This window comes from Drosophila yakuba, chromosome 3R (genome assembly GCF_016746365.2).
Source record: "Drosophila yakuba strain Tai18E2 chromosome 3R, Prin_Dyak_Tai18E2_2.1, whole genome shotgun sequence".
NCBI lineage: Eukaryota > Metazoa > Arthropoda > Insecta > Diptera > Drosophilidae > Drosophila > Drosophila yakuba.
In genome coordinates this window covers 28,564,448-28,583,724 of record NC_052530.2, presented here as the reverse complement: position 1 = coordinate 28,583,724, position 19,277 = coordinate 28,564,448, and the positions used below count along the sequence as shown (strand labels likewise).

Here is a 19,277-nt window from a genome sequence, read left to right as displayed (position 1 = left end):
CACTTAAACTTAACCCTTTATTTTTGAATTACTGTGCTATTGATATTTCACACAAATTCCTTTTGTTGACCTTTGATTTTTCAGGACTTTGGATGCCTTTGCTATTAGAAATCCTCTATATATAGTGAATAAAAAAGTTATTAAGCTAAATTAGCATTTACCAGTTACATTTAAAAGTAAAACACAGCAAGTTAACTTAAAAAGAAACAAAATCTTGCGGACTATATTTGAAGTACATACATAATTAAAAAAGTGCTTATACATGTAGGGTGCTGTTTCGCTCGTGGTAAATGGTGCTGAGCGAGGATCGGATGAAGGCATCGCCCCGCTCCACGAAGCCATCCAGATGGGTCCACAGGAACCAGAAGCTGAGGGAGAAGAACAGCACCTTGCTGACCCAGTCGAGGATGTAGAGGCGACGCAGTACCTTCCTGGCGTGCGGCAAGGTGGCCTCACTCTCGCCCAGGATATAGGTGCGCATGCCAATGATGTAGTTGCTAATGTACGTCTCCCAGTTGACCTGACCCACCGACGTGTCGAAGAGGTCCTGATCCAGCAGGCTCAGCTGGGAGCTCATCTCCTGGAAGCGCTCGTTTCGGAACTCCCACTCCTTCGTTGTGTAGTACTGCAGCAGCTTCAGACCCATGGACACTTTGCGTTGGACATTAAGTAAGCTGGCGGGAAATCATCCATGAGTTAGTACAGTAAACACCCGGGAAAAGCTAATACTTACAATGGCTTTTGGCCAAAGACGAGCAGCCAGAAGTCGATGAAGTAGGCGGGCAGATAGTGGAAGAAGATGACGCAGAAGAGGTGGTGGTAGTAGTTCTTTTTGATGGATCCACCCGGATACCAGAGCGCAAAGCTGAGCGGCGTTTCGTAGAAGAAACGACGACCCGTCTCGATGCTGTCGCCCCAGGACATCAGCGCCTTGCTGGAGATGCACAGATTGCAGAACTCCACACCCGACTGCTGGTTACCCTTCTCCTGGCTGGCCTTGCCTCGCTGATAGCCGCACAGGATCATGCCGTTGATGGCCTTGTCCACGGGTATCACCGTGGAGGCGTAGTCCGGATTGCAGTGCATCGATCGGATGACTCCGCGTGCGGCGCCAATCATTAGCCCAGTGGGTCCGTTGACGCCCTCGATCCAGCCGGGCAGTGGCTCGTGAATGGCGGCCGTCACTGCAATGGATTTAATAAAGCAATTAGCCAGGAGGCAAACCAAAAATGAAGTATATATGTACCGATCGAGGGCCTTGTGATGATTATGGGCAGCTTATTGTTGTATCTGCAAATTAAATCTTCCGACAGCGCCTTGCTGTAAGCGTACGTGTTTGGCAAGCCGTTTAGTAATCTAAAAACAAGCCAATGAAACTGGTTATTAGGTGCCAAGGTGCGTCTGCAAAGGAGCACGAAACTGTGGCACTCGATTATACTACAGCCAGTATTTAGACAGCCTAAATCTAAATAAACTTTTGTTTACTAAATAAAAATAGCATATTTACAACATCTACATATCGACATATGACTCAGAGCAGTTTCCCATCACTTACTTGGGTGTGATCTCCGCCAGCGCGGCGTCGTCCATCGTCTCCACCATCTCGATGATGGAGAAGGGGTTCTGCGGAGCAGGATAGGCACGCTCCTCCAGCACGCTCTCGTTGCACTGGCAGTAGGAGGTGGACACATGGACCAGAGCCTGCAGCTGGGACATCTTCTCGGCGAGACGGAGCACCTTCAGGGTGCCCACCACGTTCATCATGACCATGGGACGCAGCGGCTGGTCGAAGCGCACATTGGCGGCACAGTGGAACACCACCTCGACGTTGGAGGCGAGTGTGTTGGTGTCATTGGCGCTCAGGCCAAGGTCCGGCTCCAGCAGATCGCCCTTTACCACGCGCACCTTGTCCACGATGCCGGGATTCTTCTCCAGCAGCTTGCTAAAGATCTGAAAGCGAAAATAAGAGGCGGTCGGTCGTTGGGTCATTAGTTAAGTGTCATGGCGTTGCAATGGGCAATTGGCGTTGGAGTTGGAGTTCCAAACGGCCTGCTGTTCCACTGGTTCCACTGGCTAGAATCGCCTAATGGGCCATGTCGCTGGTTTTAGCGCCGTCTTAACGTCCAACAATTAAGAGTCATTGTAAGTTTTTGGATTTTTTCTACCAATAATGATCACCTTGACTTATAAACGCCGTGGATGTGTGTTGAGTGGGTCGCTTTGTGGCCACCACGTAACACCGGATTTCTGTGTCTTTGAGCTGTGCGATAATTTGGTAATTTGCGGGAGTTGAGGTTTTCTTTTTTTTTTCCCCCTTTTTTTTGGCGGAGGGCAAACGGGGTATTAGCTCAGTTATGGCGTATAATTATATAGAATTTATATCTAAGTTCACGTGCGAGTGCGTCGCGATTCAGATTCGGATTCGGAATTGTCAGGCTGTCTGAGGTGGAAATTATGGCTAACGGCCGGTGGGCAAGGCCATAGTACTGATCGCTTCGGATTTTGTAAGATCTTTATTGACGTGTGGCTGATTCGAAATGGAGTGTCTCAATCTATGACTAACTCGCATATATCACTTTGAAATAAACGGAAAACTATTATAAAACGTGTAATAAATGAGAGATTAAGTGCATTAAAACTATACTAGCTTTGCAATAAGAGAACTACAATTGCACACTACAATTTTGGAGGTATTGTGAAATACAAATAATTTAGTAGCGAATTGTGAAATTTGCTTCAGTCACATATTCTTGGTGGTTTCCCTAAACATCAAACTTATTTTCTAGAATTTTCGTTGTGCTGTAATTAAATATTGGTCAATACTTTTTGGAGAAGCCCCGGAAATGTAATTTTTTGTTGCCTCAGTTGGTAATTAATAGAAAATCCAAATCACACACATCAATATTGCGATTTTTAATTGGCAACATAGCAGGCAGTACGATTCCATGGAACTTTGATGCACTTCGTTGCACTTTATATGGCCATTACGCATACGTCACGTGGTACAAGGGAGAATGGCAATCTAAGTAGCTGCTAATTAAGCTGCTTAAAGCGAGGGGGCTGGGCCTTATTTACGAGCCATAAACTGTACAATTTACAGCATTTAATCACGGAATGCATTGAGTTCCGGTAGTTGAAGGCAATGGAATTAACTTACCACACACTTGAAGTACTGCTCCTTGCGCACACTGGGATCGACTCCCTTTTTGGTGCGTATCAATAGATATATGACGTTCAGGTCGCCACAGCTGCGTAGTAGTTTCTCCACCAGCACCTTGCCCATGAACCCGGTGGCTCCCGTAATAAGTATGGTTTTGTTGGCATAGAACTTGGCAATATCGGACTCGCCGCAGTCGGCATCGCTCCTCAGTATGTCCATGGTTAAGCAGCGATCTGTAAGCGGAAAGTAGTCTCTATATATAAATTATGATTTAGAAAAAAGCCCTTGGAGTAAGCAATGCTCCAAAGGATGCCGATTACTTGGTACAACTAAGCAAGGGATGTTTCGATGTATTACGATTATATGTATATTTTCAAGATCGAGTTACTGGCCGTTTGTTTGTCTAACCTACTCCGAGCCAGATTCTTTTCAATGTCAGCGGTGGTGAAGTACGATGGAGCAGAGACAACTGCGAAGTGTTGACCAACCGCGTGTAATTGCCGCGGCCAATTGGGATTTGGGGGGTCCGTTGTCCGTTCCCCTGGAGCCCCCCTTCCCACCTGTAGCCCATCACCAGCTGGGATACCATCACACCTCACATCGCACATCATCTGTTTGCGTTGGTAAATAGTGACAAGTTTAAAGACCTGTTAGCGGCCACCGTCTGTTTGTTTATTTCGTGTTTTTGGGAAAGTGTACGTCCCGCAATGGGTTAATGTTTGGACCATTGCCTTATTTTTGGGGTTTTTATTTTCGGGCAGTTAGGCTTTAGTGTGTGTGCATTAGGCTCTTGGGCAATGCGAGTGCGGGTGGAAGTCCAAGCAATTAGCCAGGTAACGATGACTTAAGCGATTTCCACCCATTAGCCAGAAGCATAAAAGACTTGGCATTTCACTCTCGTTTTATGGGCGCACTGATTAAAGTAGCTTACTTTTTATGCAGACATCATGAGAATCAGTAAAATGAAAATTATATGGAATGTTTTTCTTTGTAATAAATGCTCCACCGCCTGGTTTCTATTGCTTAACATTTAGTAATACAACTGAATCATTGATTGATTGCAAAATTATAGAATGCTGCATTTGTTAAATTATTCAAACGCAATTGTTTACGTTTCCGACAAGCCAATTAAAACATTTATAAGTTATTCACCGATTCTCGTTTCTAGAGCTTGCACTTTACTTTTTTTTAAGGAAAATACAACATTCACTTTAAAATGCCTGGAGCCAAAAAGTAGCATTAAGCAATTTTGCCTTAACCCCAGTTGAAGAATATACAACTTTTTAGTCCCAGGAAATTGTATGCTTAGATATGCATAATTTTGCAATCTCCTCCATTCATGCAAATGCTTGTTTCCTTTGGCGACCATTCCATTCCACTTTTCGCGTCCCAAACAAAAGACTTAAGACACAAACTCGAATGCATTTGCTCTTTCCATTCTAGCCGCATTAATTTCCATTGAATTTTATTCCCATTGTTATTACAGATCCGATCTGAGTTTTTTTTTTTTTAATTCCTGAACTAGCACACACTATAAACAGCATTTCACGCCTCCTTTTTTTTTTGGACGGACGGACAGGTGCACGTAACTTGAGGCACGCAAATTATGACATTCGCACACATTTCGCTTGCAATTGCTGGATTGACTTTTGTTTTCATTTGGGGCTTTTCGTGTCAATTGTAAGGGCAAACACACACGGAGCCAAAGTTCACGGGGGGATTAGGATGGCCCAAGCGACGACTATTGGTCCAAGTTATTAGCACCTCGATTGGATCTGAAACTCACTTCTCAGGCGACGGTGACGGTGACTGGCGAATCTTTCGAGTGATGTTGTTGTTGTTGTTTGGCGGTCTCGAATCGAATCGGTTGAAAACTCAGCGGCAACTGAATTGAAAGCGGGCAATTGGCTTGAAGTTATACTCGGCTCAAAGGAAACTCGCTTCTGCCGGCGTCGCTGCCTCGCCAACGCCGCACCAATACAGCTATGAAACGTGTGCGGCGACAGATGTGTGTGTGTGTGTGTGTGTGTCTGGTGACCAGGTGAGCAGCGCTGCTTTCCGGGTTGTATCAGGCGTAAGATGAGCTTGCCCTCAGCCAGGCAATAAAGCCGAAAAACACACAGCGAATCGAAACACTCGAATTAAAGCCAATTAAACGGCACTTAAAGCACTCCAAGTCGAGCAAGGGCAATGCTAATGGATCTCCCGTCTTCGGATTCGGATTCGCATACGGATTCGGTGCATCCCAACTGTAGTGGGGTGACAACCCTAGACGGAGTCCAAAACAAAATTCCCCTCGACCGCAAAAAAAAGGAGCAGCATCGCACCAAGGCCAGCCACTTGAGGTGGCCCTAAAAAAGCGCATGTCATCCATGGCAGCGAAACAGATGCATATGTACAGTGCAGCTCCTTTATGGCGAACTTCCTGTGGAGGGCTTGTCTCCAGAGTTCCATCAAATCCATTTTATCTTTCTATTTAAGGCATCTTTTATCTAATAAAAAACACGTTTGTAATGTATTTTTAGCTCGAATGATGAATTATTGAAAATGATAATGAAATCATTTGCTTGACACCTGTGCATAGAAACCTATTAAAACAATTTAAATGGGGTTAAAATACTTCATTAATAATCGTAACTATTTGAAGCTTCACTGTGGTGGCGTATGCACGAATTCAGACAACTCATACCAGCGCATTTCCGCGCTAAAATGCATTCATGCAATTTTCGGCTGTAGAAGAGATTTTTTCCTCTTGGAGGAACCTGATCCACGGCTGCAAGCGCTGATAATGGCCGGTTAAAAAAAAAAGTTGCCCCGTCAGGTGAGTTGGTTTGTGAGCTGGCGTGATGTGGGGATGTGGGGATGAGGGGCCTGGGCATTGGACACATTGGGGCACAGGATCGCTGGGGATTTCACAATCTGGTAACGAGCAACCATCCACAGAAGATGTCGTGTTGGGACGACCTTGAAATTGTGATTCAGCAACGTCTCCGTTACGTTTTCATTTTTTATTTCCAGCCGGGGGTATGGGCATGGGCATGTTGGCCTACGGACCTTGCGGTTAATAACAGGCTTCGCAGCTCATCAGTTGTATTCCATTTCCATTTCCCTTTCCTTTGATGACATAATTTGTTTTGGCAGCCCAAGTCGTTGGACCGATGCCCCTGGTCCAGCCCAATTCATAGTTCCACTCTAATTAATTCTGTAAACGCGACAGAACCGAGGAAACTGACTCGTCACCCATCCGCGAATTGCACGACCAGTCCAAGTCTCAGCTCTCCAGGTTACTTCTCTAGTGGAAGCGGAAGAGATATCAACACACGTGTCCACGAATCTCCAAGGAACTCCTTGGTAAATGTCTTTGATCTTTGCCATTTACACTCAAACAATCTAATATCTTGAATCTCAGCTGGATCCTGTTTGACTTCCATCTGGTTACTACTAACTAGCTAATGTTTGCCTTTCACACTCTTGTTGTTTATAAGCTAAACTAAGAACTTGATACTTGCAGCTTATAATTAACATTTTTTTAATGCACAGCTAAAAAACACATCAAATTTTCCTATTGTTGATGGATTACGATTACGTCAAAGATTTCCATAAAGAGATGTAGTTTTTGTTAAATAAAACGCAAAATGTTATTGTTTTTAATTAAACAAGTCTAGGTCTTAAGTGAGAATTAAGTTAGAATATTGTCATCAGCTGAAGTGGAATATAACTAAATTGAATTAGGATAACTTTGTTAGCCTTATATTTAGATCTTGATTCCTATTATCGAAAGCCTAATTGCTAATCTGAATTAAATCAGGAAATAAACATATATTGAAGCTTTGGAACACTAGAACTACTCTTTTCACTTCCCCAACTCCAACTTCACATTACATTTTTTGATTGTACACCGCCGATGAATAATGCGGCATTTGTGAACAGGTTGCTTGAGTAGATACTTACTCACATACGTATGCAGCATGCATTCAATCAGTCGCGGCCATCATTATGCAATTTTTTTTGCAATTGATTACTTCGAGTGGGCTGGAGTTAAGAGTTAAGAGGTAAGGCTGGAGCTGCGGATGGAATAAATGGGATTTCTAAGATCCAATGCTCTCCACCATCGAATCAGGAACGCCGCCATAAATCAAACATAATTGCAAATCGCGCTTGCTTTCGCGCAGCTGAATACTAAATAACACTAAATATTTGCTATTTGCTCGAGATTCGATTAACGACTAAGTAGAACACATTAAGGCTTGACCTGAGTCAACTAAGAAACTGAGCCGGGTATCTTGCCTATGGGGTATATCTGTCTAAAGACTTTGTTTCGCAACTTTGCATGTGAAAAGGATAAATAGCTGCCATAAATACTATTATGTTATAAGTGGATAACTGGAAAGGAAATACTCGAATATTACACTTAATATTACAAAAAATGGGATAATATTATAAAAAATGTATTTAAGAACCTTGTTATTTGCTAACCCATTTTCGTGTTGACTTGTGATATTTTCCCATTGCATCAGTAGTTTAAACCAGTTACAAATCGCGGCAATACGAATGGAAATAGTCATATTTGCTTAACTCAGTTGACAGGGACTGCTTGTCACTTATTTGTGGTTCTGCGATTGTTGATGTTTACGCACATGGGCACGCAATATTGTCCACGACTGGGGCCATTTCCATATACCCCATCCGCGGCGTGGGCTCGGCCATTATTTTTCCATTTAAAACAAGTCGCCAGCGAGTGCTGGCTGACGCAAAGTGGCCAGATATGAGATATGCATTTAATTAGCTGGACTCACTCTCACCCAGCGCTTAGGGTTCCAGCATTCCAAAACCCACTTATATGTATGACAATTATATTACTGATCTTGGCGAGCAGCGCCGCTCGAACAGAAAGTAAATGCCTTGGGCTCTGGTATCATTGGTATCAATTCCTATATGTGGTCATATCGCTACCCACCTCCAAACCGTTTTAGATGGAATCCACTGATTGCGAGTGGTGAAAAATTATCCATTTATTGAAATGGAGCGGCTAAGTCTGTTTTAATTGGTGTAATTAACAGATTAAAAGGGGTATGGAGGATATGAACGATTTCTTCACACTGACAGCTTCCTTTAGAAATGGATTTGATTAGTAGAACAAGAATAGAATTATAGCTATCAGTCAGTACTAAGTAGTCTATAAAATATAATTTAATTGGCACGTAGTTAAGTATTTAATTGGCTGGCGATAAGATTGATACCTTTTTAAAAGAAGCTGATAAATAATTTATGTTTTATAAACGGAACTAAACAAAGTTTATATACGTTTCGTATATTTCACCGTTTCTAATTATATTTGCGCGGCGTAACTGAGGTTAAATAGTTTGACAACTTATTGAAAAATCCCCAATTAAAATTAGTCCGGCAAGCCATTCAGCTGTAGGTTAAAAGGTCTGGGTTGTGCAAGCGAAATACAAGTATATGGTTTTCAATTTAAACATTTAATCAATTTAAAATGAATAGTAAGTTTTTGTGAAAATCAGAGTACATATAGGTCAATCGATCCTAACCAATCGAATTCATTCGTTAAAAAAATGATTTAGATAAGCAACGAAGCCTGGCTTCTTCCAGATCACTTTCATTTTCTAGTAGCTTCGTCCAAAGAGCGTGTAGAACTTGGGCTTGTTGGTGCAGTTGGGGTTGATGCACTTATCGCTGGCCGCAATGGGAGCTGGCTGATCGAAGGGAATACACAGCGACTTGGCACCCATGGCCGGAGCTCCTGGCTCGGCCTCTTCGCCGCGGGCGCTGTCCGCCTTGATCTTGTCCTCGCAACTGATCTCGCCGCAGAAGGGGGCCAGAAGGAGATTCTTCTGCTCTAGGAAACCACAGAAGTCCGTCCAGTTGGTCACCTTTTTCGTGTGACTGGTCAGATCCTCTTCTGCCTTCTTAAGCATGCTCGTATGTATTGTTTCGAGCAGCGCGGGTATCTTCTTCTCCACATCGGCCAGCGGTATGGTGATCTTCTCGCCAGTGTCGCGACGCACGGCCACCAGTTGTTGGGCCTTCAGGTCCTTGGGACCCACTTCCAAGCGCAGCGGCACGCCCTTCAGTTCCCAGTGATTGAACTTCCAGCCGGGCGAGTAGTTGTCCCGATAGTCACCCTCGCAACGAACTCCACCGCCGACAAGGCGCTTCTCAAGGGCCTTGCAAGCGTCCAGCAGCTGCGCCCGCTCGTCATCCTTGGTGTTAACGGTGATGCCGCATGGCACCACAATGGCCTGAATGCAGGCAACATGTGGGGGCAACACCAGGCCCTGGTTATCCGCATGCACCATGATCATCACGCCAATCGTGCGAGTAGTTAGGCCCCAGGAGTTCTGGTAAACGTATTTCTTCTGCTGCGTTTCAGGGTCCTCGTACACGATTTCGAACATCTTGGAGAAATTCTGACCCAAATGGTGGCTGGTAGCTCCTTGAATTGCACGTCCTGAAGCCGAGATGAAAGCCTCCACGGTGGTGGTGTAGTCACCACCCGCGAACTTCTCCTTCTCAGTCTTGCGGCCCTTGACTACGGGAATGGCCAGCAGATGGGTGTACACCAGGGCATACAGATCGAGGATGTCTAGCACTTCTTTGGCGGCTTCTTCCTTGTCGGCGAAAGCGGTGTGACCCTCCTGCCACAGGAACTCGCGGGTACGCAGGAAAGGAGTTGGCTGCTTGAATTCCCAGCGCTACATAAAAGAACATAATGTGGTTGTTAATAAACGATACATTGTGCAAACTCAGGGCAATACTTACGACAACGTTATTCCACTGATTGAGACGAATCGGCAGATCCCTGTAAGACTGTACCCATTTCGCGTAGGCGGGGTACATGACGGTCTCGGAGGTAGGACGCACTGCGATTGGCTCGGCCAAATCAGAGTCACCGGACTTGGTGACCCAGGCCACCTCCGGGGCGAAGTCCGCGATGTGTGTCTTCTCCTTTTCCAGCACCGCTTTAGAAACGAAGATGGGGAAGTAGCACTCCTTGACGCCCATGCGTGTAATCTCAGCATCGAACCAGGTCTTAATGGCTTTCCAAATGGCAAAGGACCAGTGACGCAGAATGTAGCATCCAGAAACGTCGTAATATTCGATCATTTCACCCTTGGTGATAACCTGCGAGTACCAGTCGGGCAAGTTATCCTCCTTGGTAGCCTCCAGACCCAGGCGGGTTTGCTTCTTCACAGCTCCGGACGCATCGGCTGCAGGCTCCTTTTTCACTGGCTTGGCTGGCTTTGGTTGCGCCTCCTTTGGCGCTTTCTTGGCTGAACCTCCTCCGCCGCCGCCTCCGCGACCTGCAACAGGGAAATCGGTGCCCGTAACCTCCTTGTACTTGGCCTTGAGTGCCAACAACTTGGCCACTTCAGCATCGATCACCTCCTTGGCTGCCTTGTTGCCCTTCGCGGCGCGTACCTTCTCCCCCTGAGCATTAATCTCCTGGGTGAGTTCATCCTTAGCCGGCGATGCCATCGAAACGGGGCTAGCTTCTTTTTTTACTACAGCTGGTTCAGCCTTAGCGTCTGGTGTCCAGTCCTTACCGCTCAGCGTCTTATATTCAGCTTTAAGGGCCAGCAGAGCCTTAACCTCGGGATCGATAACGTTCTTGGCTGCCTTCTCTGACTTTAGTTTCCGGATCTTATCGCCTTGTGCCTGAATCTTGCTCAAGACACTGCCAACGTCACTGCCTGAATCTCCACCAGTGAGATCTACAACGGCTACAGTTGTGGGAGCGGGTGCCACAGTGCCTGGTTTCCACTCCTGACCCGTTAGGGATTTGTAGTCCGTTTTTAGAGCCAGCAGAAGTTTAACCTCAGCTTCCACTAGAGATTTCTCCGATTTCGCCGATTTCAATTGACGGATCTTATCACCCTGCTGCGCGATCTTGTCGAGCAGTGTGTTTACAGCAAGGCCAGAAGCTGGCTCCGGATTCTTTTCCTGTTTGACTTTTACTGCCGCTGCGGCGGGCGCTGGAGCTGTGGTGCCTGGCTTCCAGTCACTGCCGGTGGCTGCTTTGTAGTCAGCCTTCAAGCTAAGCAGCGTCTTTACTGCTGCATCAACGGTGGCCTTATCGGCTTTAGCTGACTTCAGTTCCCGAACTTTGTCACCCTGGGCAGTGATTTGGCTAAGAATTTGGGCCACCGAATCGTTGGACGCGGCAGATGGAGCTGGAGTTGCAGATGGAGCGGCAGCGGGTGGTACAGTGCCTGGCTTCCAATCCTGACCGGTGAGAGTCTTGTACTGAGCCTTGAGTTCAAGAAGGGTTTTAACAGCAGCGTCAATCTCCGGTTTGCTAGCCTTCTTTCCCTTCAGATCTCTGACCAAATCGCCTTGCTTGACAATGCTGGCATTAACGGAAACGGCGTCGTTGGCAGGGGATGAGCTGGCGGCAGGTACAGATGCAGAAGGGGCAGCAGTTTGGCCTGGTTTCCAATCCTTTCCAGTAGCTGACTTGTAATCCGCTTTCAGGGCGAGCAGCTTCTTCACAGCAACATCGATTTGATCCTTGGCAGCTTTCTTGGATTTCAGATCGCGGACCAGATCGCCTTGCTGGGTAATTTGACTGTCCAATTCGGAAGCTTGACCGGAAGAACTCACAGGTGAGGATGCCTTTTTCTGTTAAAAGAACACACATTTTATATTAATTTAAATTCAAAGCTAATTTGCAGCAATGTATTAATATTTTCTAAAATCTGTTTGCAACGTCAGCAAGGGCTACATTTATTATTCAACGAGCCTCTCTTTTAAACTTGTTGTGTTTGCCTTACTGAGGTTGACGATAACGCTCCACACGCCAGGTAGTTCAGCATACAACTGGTTTTCTTCCGTGAAGAAGACTACGTCGCACCAACGCGGCACATAACTAAGAGAAAGTGAAAGAGCTTCAGAGAGCCGCAGTGGGAGAGCGAAAAAGTTCACAGAGCTCCAAACAGCTGATTGTGGAGTTAATTGTACGTCTTATGTCGAATATTGAATACCCTATTTTACAATCTAATTTTTGTAAAGCACAATTCAACTCACCGTCGTTTTGGCTTCCGGAGCATTCACTTTTAGGCCGGAAGTTGGCACATCCTTCGTGTGTCCATCAGGAATAGAGAACAAAACAATGGGAGAAGGAACACTGGTGTATCCACTGGGCGGAGCATAGGCGACGTCGACCTTGAAGAAGCCACGCCTCTGCAACTGGATGATATCGCCCTTCTTGCACTTCTTCAGCTCAGGATCGCCCAGCATGGCAACTTCATCACGGGTCTTGTGGCCAATAAACTGCTTAAAGTCCTCGTCCTTGCCCAGAACAGGTTTGCTAATGATATTCTCAAAGTAAACGCAGTAAGTGGGTGGATAGGCACTGGCATCATCTTCCACAGCCAACCAGGTGAGCTTAAGAGTCTTTTTGAAGTCCTTGTTCTCCAAATTGAGGGCAGCATCAACGGAAGTTATGTTTCCAGATGCATCTTTGTTTACCTTCTTGATGAGAATGTTGCCCCAGTTAATGAAAGTGGCATTTTCACCCTCCTTCAAGGCTTCGGCATCAACGTAGTCGATGTAGATGCGGGGACCCAACAAGACGGTCTTTTTGCCAAGTGATTCATCCTTGGGATGCACGGACACCTGGATCCTTTCCACCTTAGCGCCAGCCACATTAACAATAATGCGCTTCTCCTTCTCCAAGGCCGTGTAACGAGGAGCAATCGGATCGATTACCTTCTTGTTGAAGGCCCAGATCTTATCCCAGTTCATGAACACTACGGATTTACTGCTGCCTTGGGCAATGATGAACTCCTTTAAACCCTCCACAGTCATGCCGCGACGGATGATACCACGCACCGTTGGGAAGCGAGGATCATCCCAGCCATCAACCAAACCGGAATCCACAAACCAGGTAAGTTTCCTCTTGGACAACACAGTGTTGGTCATGTTCAATCGACTGTATGACCAAATGTACGGTTTTCTCAGCTTCAGGGCATCAATGAACCAGTAGAACTGATCATCTCGGTCATGGTACTCAGTGGTGCGCAGGGTGTGGGTCACATTCTCGATGGCGTCCACAATGGGGCAGGCAAAGTCATAGGTGGGGTACACCCTGCAAATGATAAGGGTTACATGTGAGTCTCTATGTACATTTTTTTGTTATACTCACTTGTATTTGGTACCCGTGCGAGGATGTGGCTCGTTCTTGCAGCGATAGATTGTGGGATCGCGCAAGCATCCGTTGGGGGAGCTCATGTCGATCTTGGCGCGCACGCAGTACTTTTGACCCTTATCCGAGCCCTTAACCATCTCCTCCCACAGCGAAAGATTCTTCTCGACAGCTGAATTAGAAAACATGTATTAAGATGTGTAAAATATAGTCTAGTAATTAAGATCAACTCACAGTTAGAGCGATTTGCGGATTCCACACGCTGTTCACGCTCCAGCTTCATTTGCTCCGGAGGGGTATCATCCACATAGGCCTTGCTCTCCTTGATCAGCTGGACACAGTAGTCGAGCATGAGGTCGAAGTAGTTTGAGGTGTGCGTAAATAGGTCGGGCTTGATCTGCAGCTGCTCGAGATCGCCGAGAATGACATTTTCGAACTCGACCGTCTCCTTGGCGGGATTCGTGTCATCGAATCTCATGATCAGCGTTCCTTGGAACGCCAGGGCGTAGTACTGATTCAGCAGCGCTGCCTTGGCGTGACCAATGTGCAGATAGCCAGAGGCCTCTGGTGGAAAGCGCACCACCACTTTGCCCATTTCGGCACCTGGCAGGTCCACGAACTTGCCCTCCTGCTTGCGCTCGCCTGTTTTGGCTGGTGTCTGCTCCTTGGAAGACTGTGGACTTCTCTTAACCTTTGCATCCGCTGGCAGGGACTGCAGCACCTTCTGGATCAACGGCTGGGCGGTGATGAGGTCATACCAACGCTGCACGTGCTGAGGAATGCCCTTGGCGGCGAGGAACTCATAGCGCGAGTGCATCTCGTTGAACAGTGCAAAGTCGGCGATTGTCAGCTTGTTGGCCACCAGGTACGTCACCGGGGCAATGGACTTGTCCAGGAAGGAGAGTGCCCAGGATATGTCATCCTCGCAGGTCAGTGAGAAAGACAGCCAGTGATCAATCTGTGTTCGTTCGATGGCCGTCTCTCCGTACAGCTTGTAGTCCGGAGCAGCGCGTGCGAGGGCGCGGAGCACATCGTTGTTGGAGTGGCACACCAACAGGCGATTATCCGGGAATTGAAGCGAAGTCTCCTCCTTGCTCCACACTATCTCCACGGGCACCGTGCCATTGATTAGATGCGCCGTCGCCAGGCCACCTAGTCGAATGAATCAATTAATATCATACGATACCGGGCTGATGCAATAAAAAAGGGTTCGGTTGGAATACCACAATATATTGTGTACATAAATAGACCCCGATGCGGATATAACCTCACTCAAGTGCACATCCTCCGGGCACTGAAGGTCACTGCAGCCGGCATCCCTTTGATACTTACTTATGGGCGGATTGTTGAGGTTAGCTTTGAGCTTTATTGACATGGTCGCAGGTTGTTCGCTTGCAATTGAAATCAAACTGATGAAATTCCGGCTTTTAAACGGCACGAGTACGGCCAGCTGCTAACGTCTACACAGCCCAATAGAGATGGGCACGAAGAACTGCAGTCGTCGTGCGATAGTTCTCAGTGAATGGTGCATATCGCACGGCTCAGATACAGTGGAACATTAATACAAAGGGTCGAAATATTATATGATAATAATAATAATACTGTATAATATTTTGATGTGTACGTCTTTCTTATCAAAATATCAAATGTCCCACGAAAATATCAAGTAATTTTGCATCATACACCACTTTGTGTTTAAATAATGTATGCCTAGTTCTATTTACTTAAGGCCCACTGTACATGGCATTCACTTAAACACGTCGGCAGGTGCATTGCGAATGGCAGCAGTGCATGAAGAAGAACTTTCTATGTGTGTTTTGCTCGCTGGCTGCATGGAAAAATAAGGTTTTTCCATATATTTTCTACTCCCAGCCCACGGAAAAACTTAACCACACAGAGGAAAACAAAAGTCAATGGTAAGGCTTAAGAAAAATTCGGCGAACAAGTGATTTATTTCGTTATCGAATCAAATTTGTGTGTTGATGAAGCGGTGGCTCCAGGTGTACATGTGTGTGTGTTGGTGGGGGTGCTCGATGACTGTGTCAGTGGAAATTGAGAGCTTCGCTGGCCCAAAAAGATGTGAAAATTTAATTCAAATCGTTAAATCAATAAACGTTCTGTACTTACGAGCTTGGTACCTTATTCCAGATGCTTTTCATGCTGCTGTTCAGTCGGCAGGGCAAGCTGCGGTTACAAAAGTGGTACATGGCCTATCCGGATAAGGTGAAAAAGAAGATCACCCGGGAACTGGTCACCACGATACTGGCCCGCAAGCCCAAAATGTGCTCCTTTCTGGAGTGGAAGGACTGCAAGATTGTCTACAAAAGGTGTGTAATGCTATCAAATACTCTTTAACCAGCAAAAGGTTGTCAGTTAGTTAAATAAAAGCTGTGCACAGAAATATAATTATTTAAACATTAACGTTTGTTGGCTTATAGATATGCAAGCTTGTATTTCTGTTGCGCCATCGAGCAGAACGACAACGAACTGCTGACACTGGAGATCATTCATCGCTACGTGGAGCTGTTGGATAAGTACTTTGGCAGCGTAAGTTATTAACACCGTTTTGCTATGGAAGCGATAAAGAGTGTCATATTTTCCATTTGCTAAACAGGTCTGCGAGCTGGACATTATCTTTAACTTTGAAAAAGCATACTTTATCCTGGATGAGCTGCTTATTGGCGGCGAGATCCAGGAGACGTCAAAAAAGAACGTACTTAAGGCGATCGCCTCGCAGGATCTGCTCCAAGAGGTCAGTACACCCGAGACATATGATCTGTAATGCCTAAAACGGTTGTGTCACTCTACCTATGCCGGATATTGTTAATTGTTTTATATATTTATTCAACTTGATGGTTTTTAGTTTCGTTACCTCGTTAGTGTTTGTTTGCATCTATATTTTTATGCCTATCTATAACGTTTACAATGTCATAACTCATCAAATCACGGTTTTCTCTTTATACTCTACTCTTACTTACTTCTCGTTCTTATTTCTCTAATTTTTGCAATCAAAACTAATCTCTATAAACAAACCACCTCTAACAACTCAAAGCAAGAAGAGTTCTTTTACTCGCTGCAATAGATCCTAAGTCCAGTGTGCGTGTGTGTCCTTGCAGCAGCGTTGTCATTATCTTTAAGTTCCGAATCCGATGTAAACCACCTCAGTTGTCACACACGCATTCATTCGATTTTGTTTATTTGCATGCCGTCCTGAGTTCCGAAACTTGCCTACTCGAAAACGAATTGTGAATTGTGAGAATCTACCAGGAAATATTTAATCGCCACAGTATTGAACTTGCCATAGATGTTGCTGTGCAGTTAAACTAAAACTAAAACCTTGTTTGCCATTTATAGTACAATTTGTAGCTTGTGTTTATTTTGTGACCGTAACTTTTGTAAGTCTCCTAACCCGAATTGTAGCAAGATGTCGATCGTAGTTGGCTTGTTTATTATGCATGACCTTTGTAGATGAATTACTAACTAGAAACAATGTTGAACTAAACATATTCTTGCCATACCATAAGCCATATATAAATGTGTAACCCATGTACCCTCTCTCTTGTTATTATTAACGCTTACCCTACCCGCCACTGCATATATCGATGTTAACACAACTACTACCACCACCAACAACCACCACAGGACTTCAATGAGTATCTCAACTAATCAATCAAAACAATAAATAAATACCAAGAAGAAAAGAAATCCCAATCCCAAAGAACCAGTGTAAAGAACATAAAGTTATATTCCCGATCTGCAAAGAGTTAGTGGAGAGTCGATAGGTCAGATCAGTCAAACCTTCGTCCAGCTGTATATATATATATATTTGTGTATATTGCCCAGCTTCCATTCCCCTGCCTTCCCCGCGCTGCGCTGTGATGTTCATCCATATAATATGCATTTCGTGTTTCCAAGTTGTGCCGTACATGAAAGAAAATCAAAACAAGATCGAAATTGGTTTCTTTTTTGGACATATTCTACTTACACTTACACAACTACTACTCGTACTACCACTACTACTCTCTTTCCTTCTACTCTTCTCGTTCTTATTGTTCTTATTCTCTGTACTCCAGGACGAAGCCGTTGAGGGCACTTTAAGAGACATTGGACTCCTCTAAAGAACTAGAACACCCTAGAACTTATGTAGTTGATATTACACGCACACCCAGACACAGCAAGCACACAATAACACACACAGTTACACCCCCCAGCGATAACGTGTGCTGCACTTGGCACTTTACAACACTGCTCCATCCACTCCTCAACACTTGTGTGTGATTTGGCTGTTGTACAGCACTGAAACGCTGAAAAAACAGATAAGCAAGAAGACGCCAAACAGCGTGAGGCGCCAAAAAGCAATAATACTAGATAGTAACATCAGAGCATCTGGCATGTGGTTTTCCATACACTCTTTTTCTCGTAAATTTCACACACAGATACAATAGATTCAGCTAAGTTCATGCAAAACAAGCCAACCTCACGTAGTCCCACCTGGGGTTCCTGAACTGAATTAATATTCCTCTTTCTATCTACATTATATAATCGAAAGATCATTCCAATCAATCACCAAATGGGCAATAACTAATTTAGTGGGAAATATATGCAATACTATTCTTACAATAGAAACATCTAAGCTTTAATGTTGATAAAATGAGAACGATATATAATTGAAAATTGTAATAATCATCCCCTAGTGGTAACCGAATAAAAACTCTAGTTTATCTATATCTACAAGTAAATATATATATATATGTTTATGTATGTGTGTTGTACGTTTTAGCCAAATTTTCTGTGTTTTGTAACTGAGAAAAACAAGTTAAAATAAAAAACCAAGTATTTTTGAAACAAATCTAATTGTACTACTCGTATGCTATATGAAAATGGTAAGACCTGGTGATCCTCAGTTTCTTTTTAGTGTCTTTGTATACATTTAGTTTTGATTGTTGTCTTTGCTGTTGTTGTCACTGACCCATTTGACTGCTCTGACCTCTTGACGCCCACTTTGTTCCGCCTCCACTGATCTGATCTCTCAGCTCCACTGCCTCCAAACTGTCTATTTACCTATCTGTCTGGCTTAGCGCACCCGTTTGGTGTCCTTTTGTTTTTTAGTTGCTACTACTTACTACCCGTTTTTCATAGTCTATTTATGAGGGGTAACCCCCAGTATCGATGCTTTTATTTGGTTTCCTCTTACCCCCAGTTACCTGTAAAGTATAGATCACGTAACTGAAGCTAAGCATTCTCCCTTTCCAGGATGAGACCCCGCAGAGTTTCTTCGACGATCACGGCCTGGGCTAAGTTGGCTCTAAGTGACCCCAAAAGTAAACCCAGAAGGGCATTATCTATTGAACCCATTTAAAGTCGCCTTAATTGTATGCGTGTATCTGTATTCAACGTAACCCAAAAGTATATCGGTTCTATTATAATTTAACCACCCTGTGTCAGCATAAAAACATTGTGTATAGAGTGCTGTAAAACCTATTCCTAATTTCGCTTGGCAAATGCAATTTGCAACACATTTTATTTCACAAAAGCAGCAATATCGGTTGCTCACACACATTCATATTTGTAAAGATTAACTTAATGATAAGCAAGGTAAAGCGATTCGATTTATCGACGGTGTGCTCAACTCTCTAGTTGTAAGTTAAAAGCCCTATAAATATATGCAAATTGCTGTATCCAAAGTAATTAAAACTCTGTTTACTTTATGCATTCCTTGCTGCAAATAAAAAATCGTATCGAACGTGAGTGTTTCTATATTTCAGATAATTTAAACGCTGTGTTTAAGCTATTTAGTTGGGTAAGTCATTGTTATGACATGTAACCACTCACAAAAGTAGGCAATGATTTTTGGAAAGTTAGTTTTTGTGAGATATTTTATATAAGATAATTTCAATTGGATATATTTTGTAACTTACTCAATCAGTCATTAACGAAGGTAAGTTTTGGGCG

General features: G+C 44.5%; 3 protein-coding genes and 1 long non-coding RNA gene across 9 annotated transcripts; 1 reads left to right on the top strand and 3 right to left on the bottom strand.

Moving 5' to 3' along the window:
- Positions 1 to 191: 191 nt before the first annotated feature.
- On the bottom strand, positions 192 to 5,058 carry LOC6538807 (putative fatty acyl-CoA reductase CG5065). Its single transcript, XM_002099284.3, has 6 exons — positions 4,947 to 5,058; positions 3,158 to 3,393; positions 1,556 to 1,950; positions 1,247 to 1,356; positions 734 to 1,184; positions 192 to 674 (listed from the first exon to the last, which is right to left on the bottom strand). The coding sequence occupies exons 2-6, from the start codon at positions 3,377 to 3,379 to the stop codon at positions 257 to 259; spliced, it is 1,596 nt and encodes a 531-aa protein (XP_002099320.1). The 5' UTR covers positions 3,380 to 3,393; positions 4,947 to 5,058; the 3' UTR covers positions 192 to 256.
- Positions 5,059 to 8,623: 3,565 nt separating this feature from the next.
- LOC6538805 (bifunctional glutamate/proline--tRNA ligase) lies at positions 8,624 to 14,815 on the bottom strand. 2 transcript variants are annotated; one of them, XM_002099282.4, is made up of 6 exons: positions 14,658 to 14,815; positions 13,560 to 14,477; positions 13,326 to 13,497; positions 12,206 to 13,268; positions 9,941 to 11,800; positions 8,624 to 9,873 (listed from the first exon to the last, which is right to left on the bottom strand). In XM_002099282.4, the coding sequence occupies exons 1-6, from the start codon at positions 14,698 to 14,700 to the stop codon at positions 8,785 to 8,787; spliced, it is 5,145 nt and encodes a 1,714-aa protein (XP_002099318.2). In that variant the 5' UTR covers positions 14,701 to 14,815; the 3' UTR covers positions 8,624 to 8,784. The 2 variants fall into 2 exon arrangements, with proteins under 2 accessions (XP_002099318.2, XP_015049055.1); XM_015193569.3 differs by lacking the exons at positions 12,206 to 13,268; positions 13,326 to 13,497; positions 13,560 to 14,477; positions 14,658 to 14,815 and adding an exon at positions 11,953 to 12,027.
- Positions 14,816 to 15,082: 267 nt separating this feature from the next.
- LOC6538804 (AP-1 complex subunit sigma-2) lies at positions 15,083 to 19,068 on the top strand. Of its 5 annotated transcripts, XR_005561788.2 has the most exons (6): positions 15,084 to 15,241; positions 15,474 to 15,652; positions 15,764 to 15,872; positions 15,940 to 16,077; positions 16,968 to 17,051; positions 18,579 to 19,068. XR_005561788.2 is itself a non-coding variant. In XM_015193568.3 (5 exons), the coding sequence occupies exons 1-5, from the start codon at positions 15,239 to 15,241 to the stop codon at positions 16,405 to 16,407; spliced, it is 459 nt and encodes a 152-aa protein (XP_015049054.1). In that variant the 5' UTR covers positions 15,083 to 15,238; the 3' UTR covers positions 16,408 to 16,996. The 5 variants fall into 5 exon arrangements, 4 of the variants coding, with proteins under 4 accessions (XP_015049054.1, XP_002099317.2, XP_015049053.1 ...); XM_015193568.3 differs by lacking the exon at positions 18,579 to 19,068 and having other exon boundaries at positions 15,083 to 15,241; positions 16,378 to 16,996; XM_002099281.4 differs by lacking the exon at positions 16,968 to 17,051.
- On the bottom strand, positions 15,243 to 15,571 carry LOC120322030. Its single transcript, XR_005561789.1, has 2 exons — positions 15,453 to 15,571; positions 15,243 to 15,384 (listed from the first exon to the last, which is right to left on the bottom strand). It is a non-coding gene; the product is annotated as an uncharacterized LOC120322030 (long non-coding RNA).
- Positions 19,069 to 19,277: the final 209 nt, after the last annotated feature.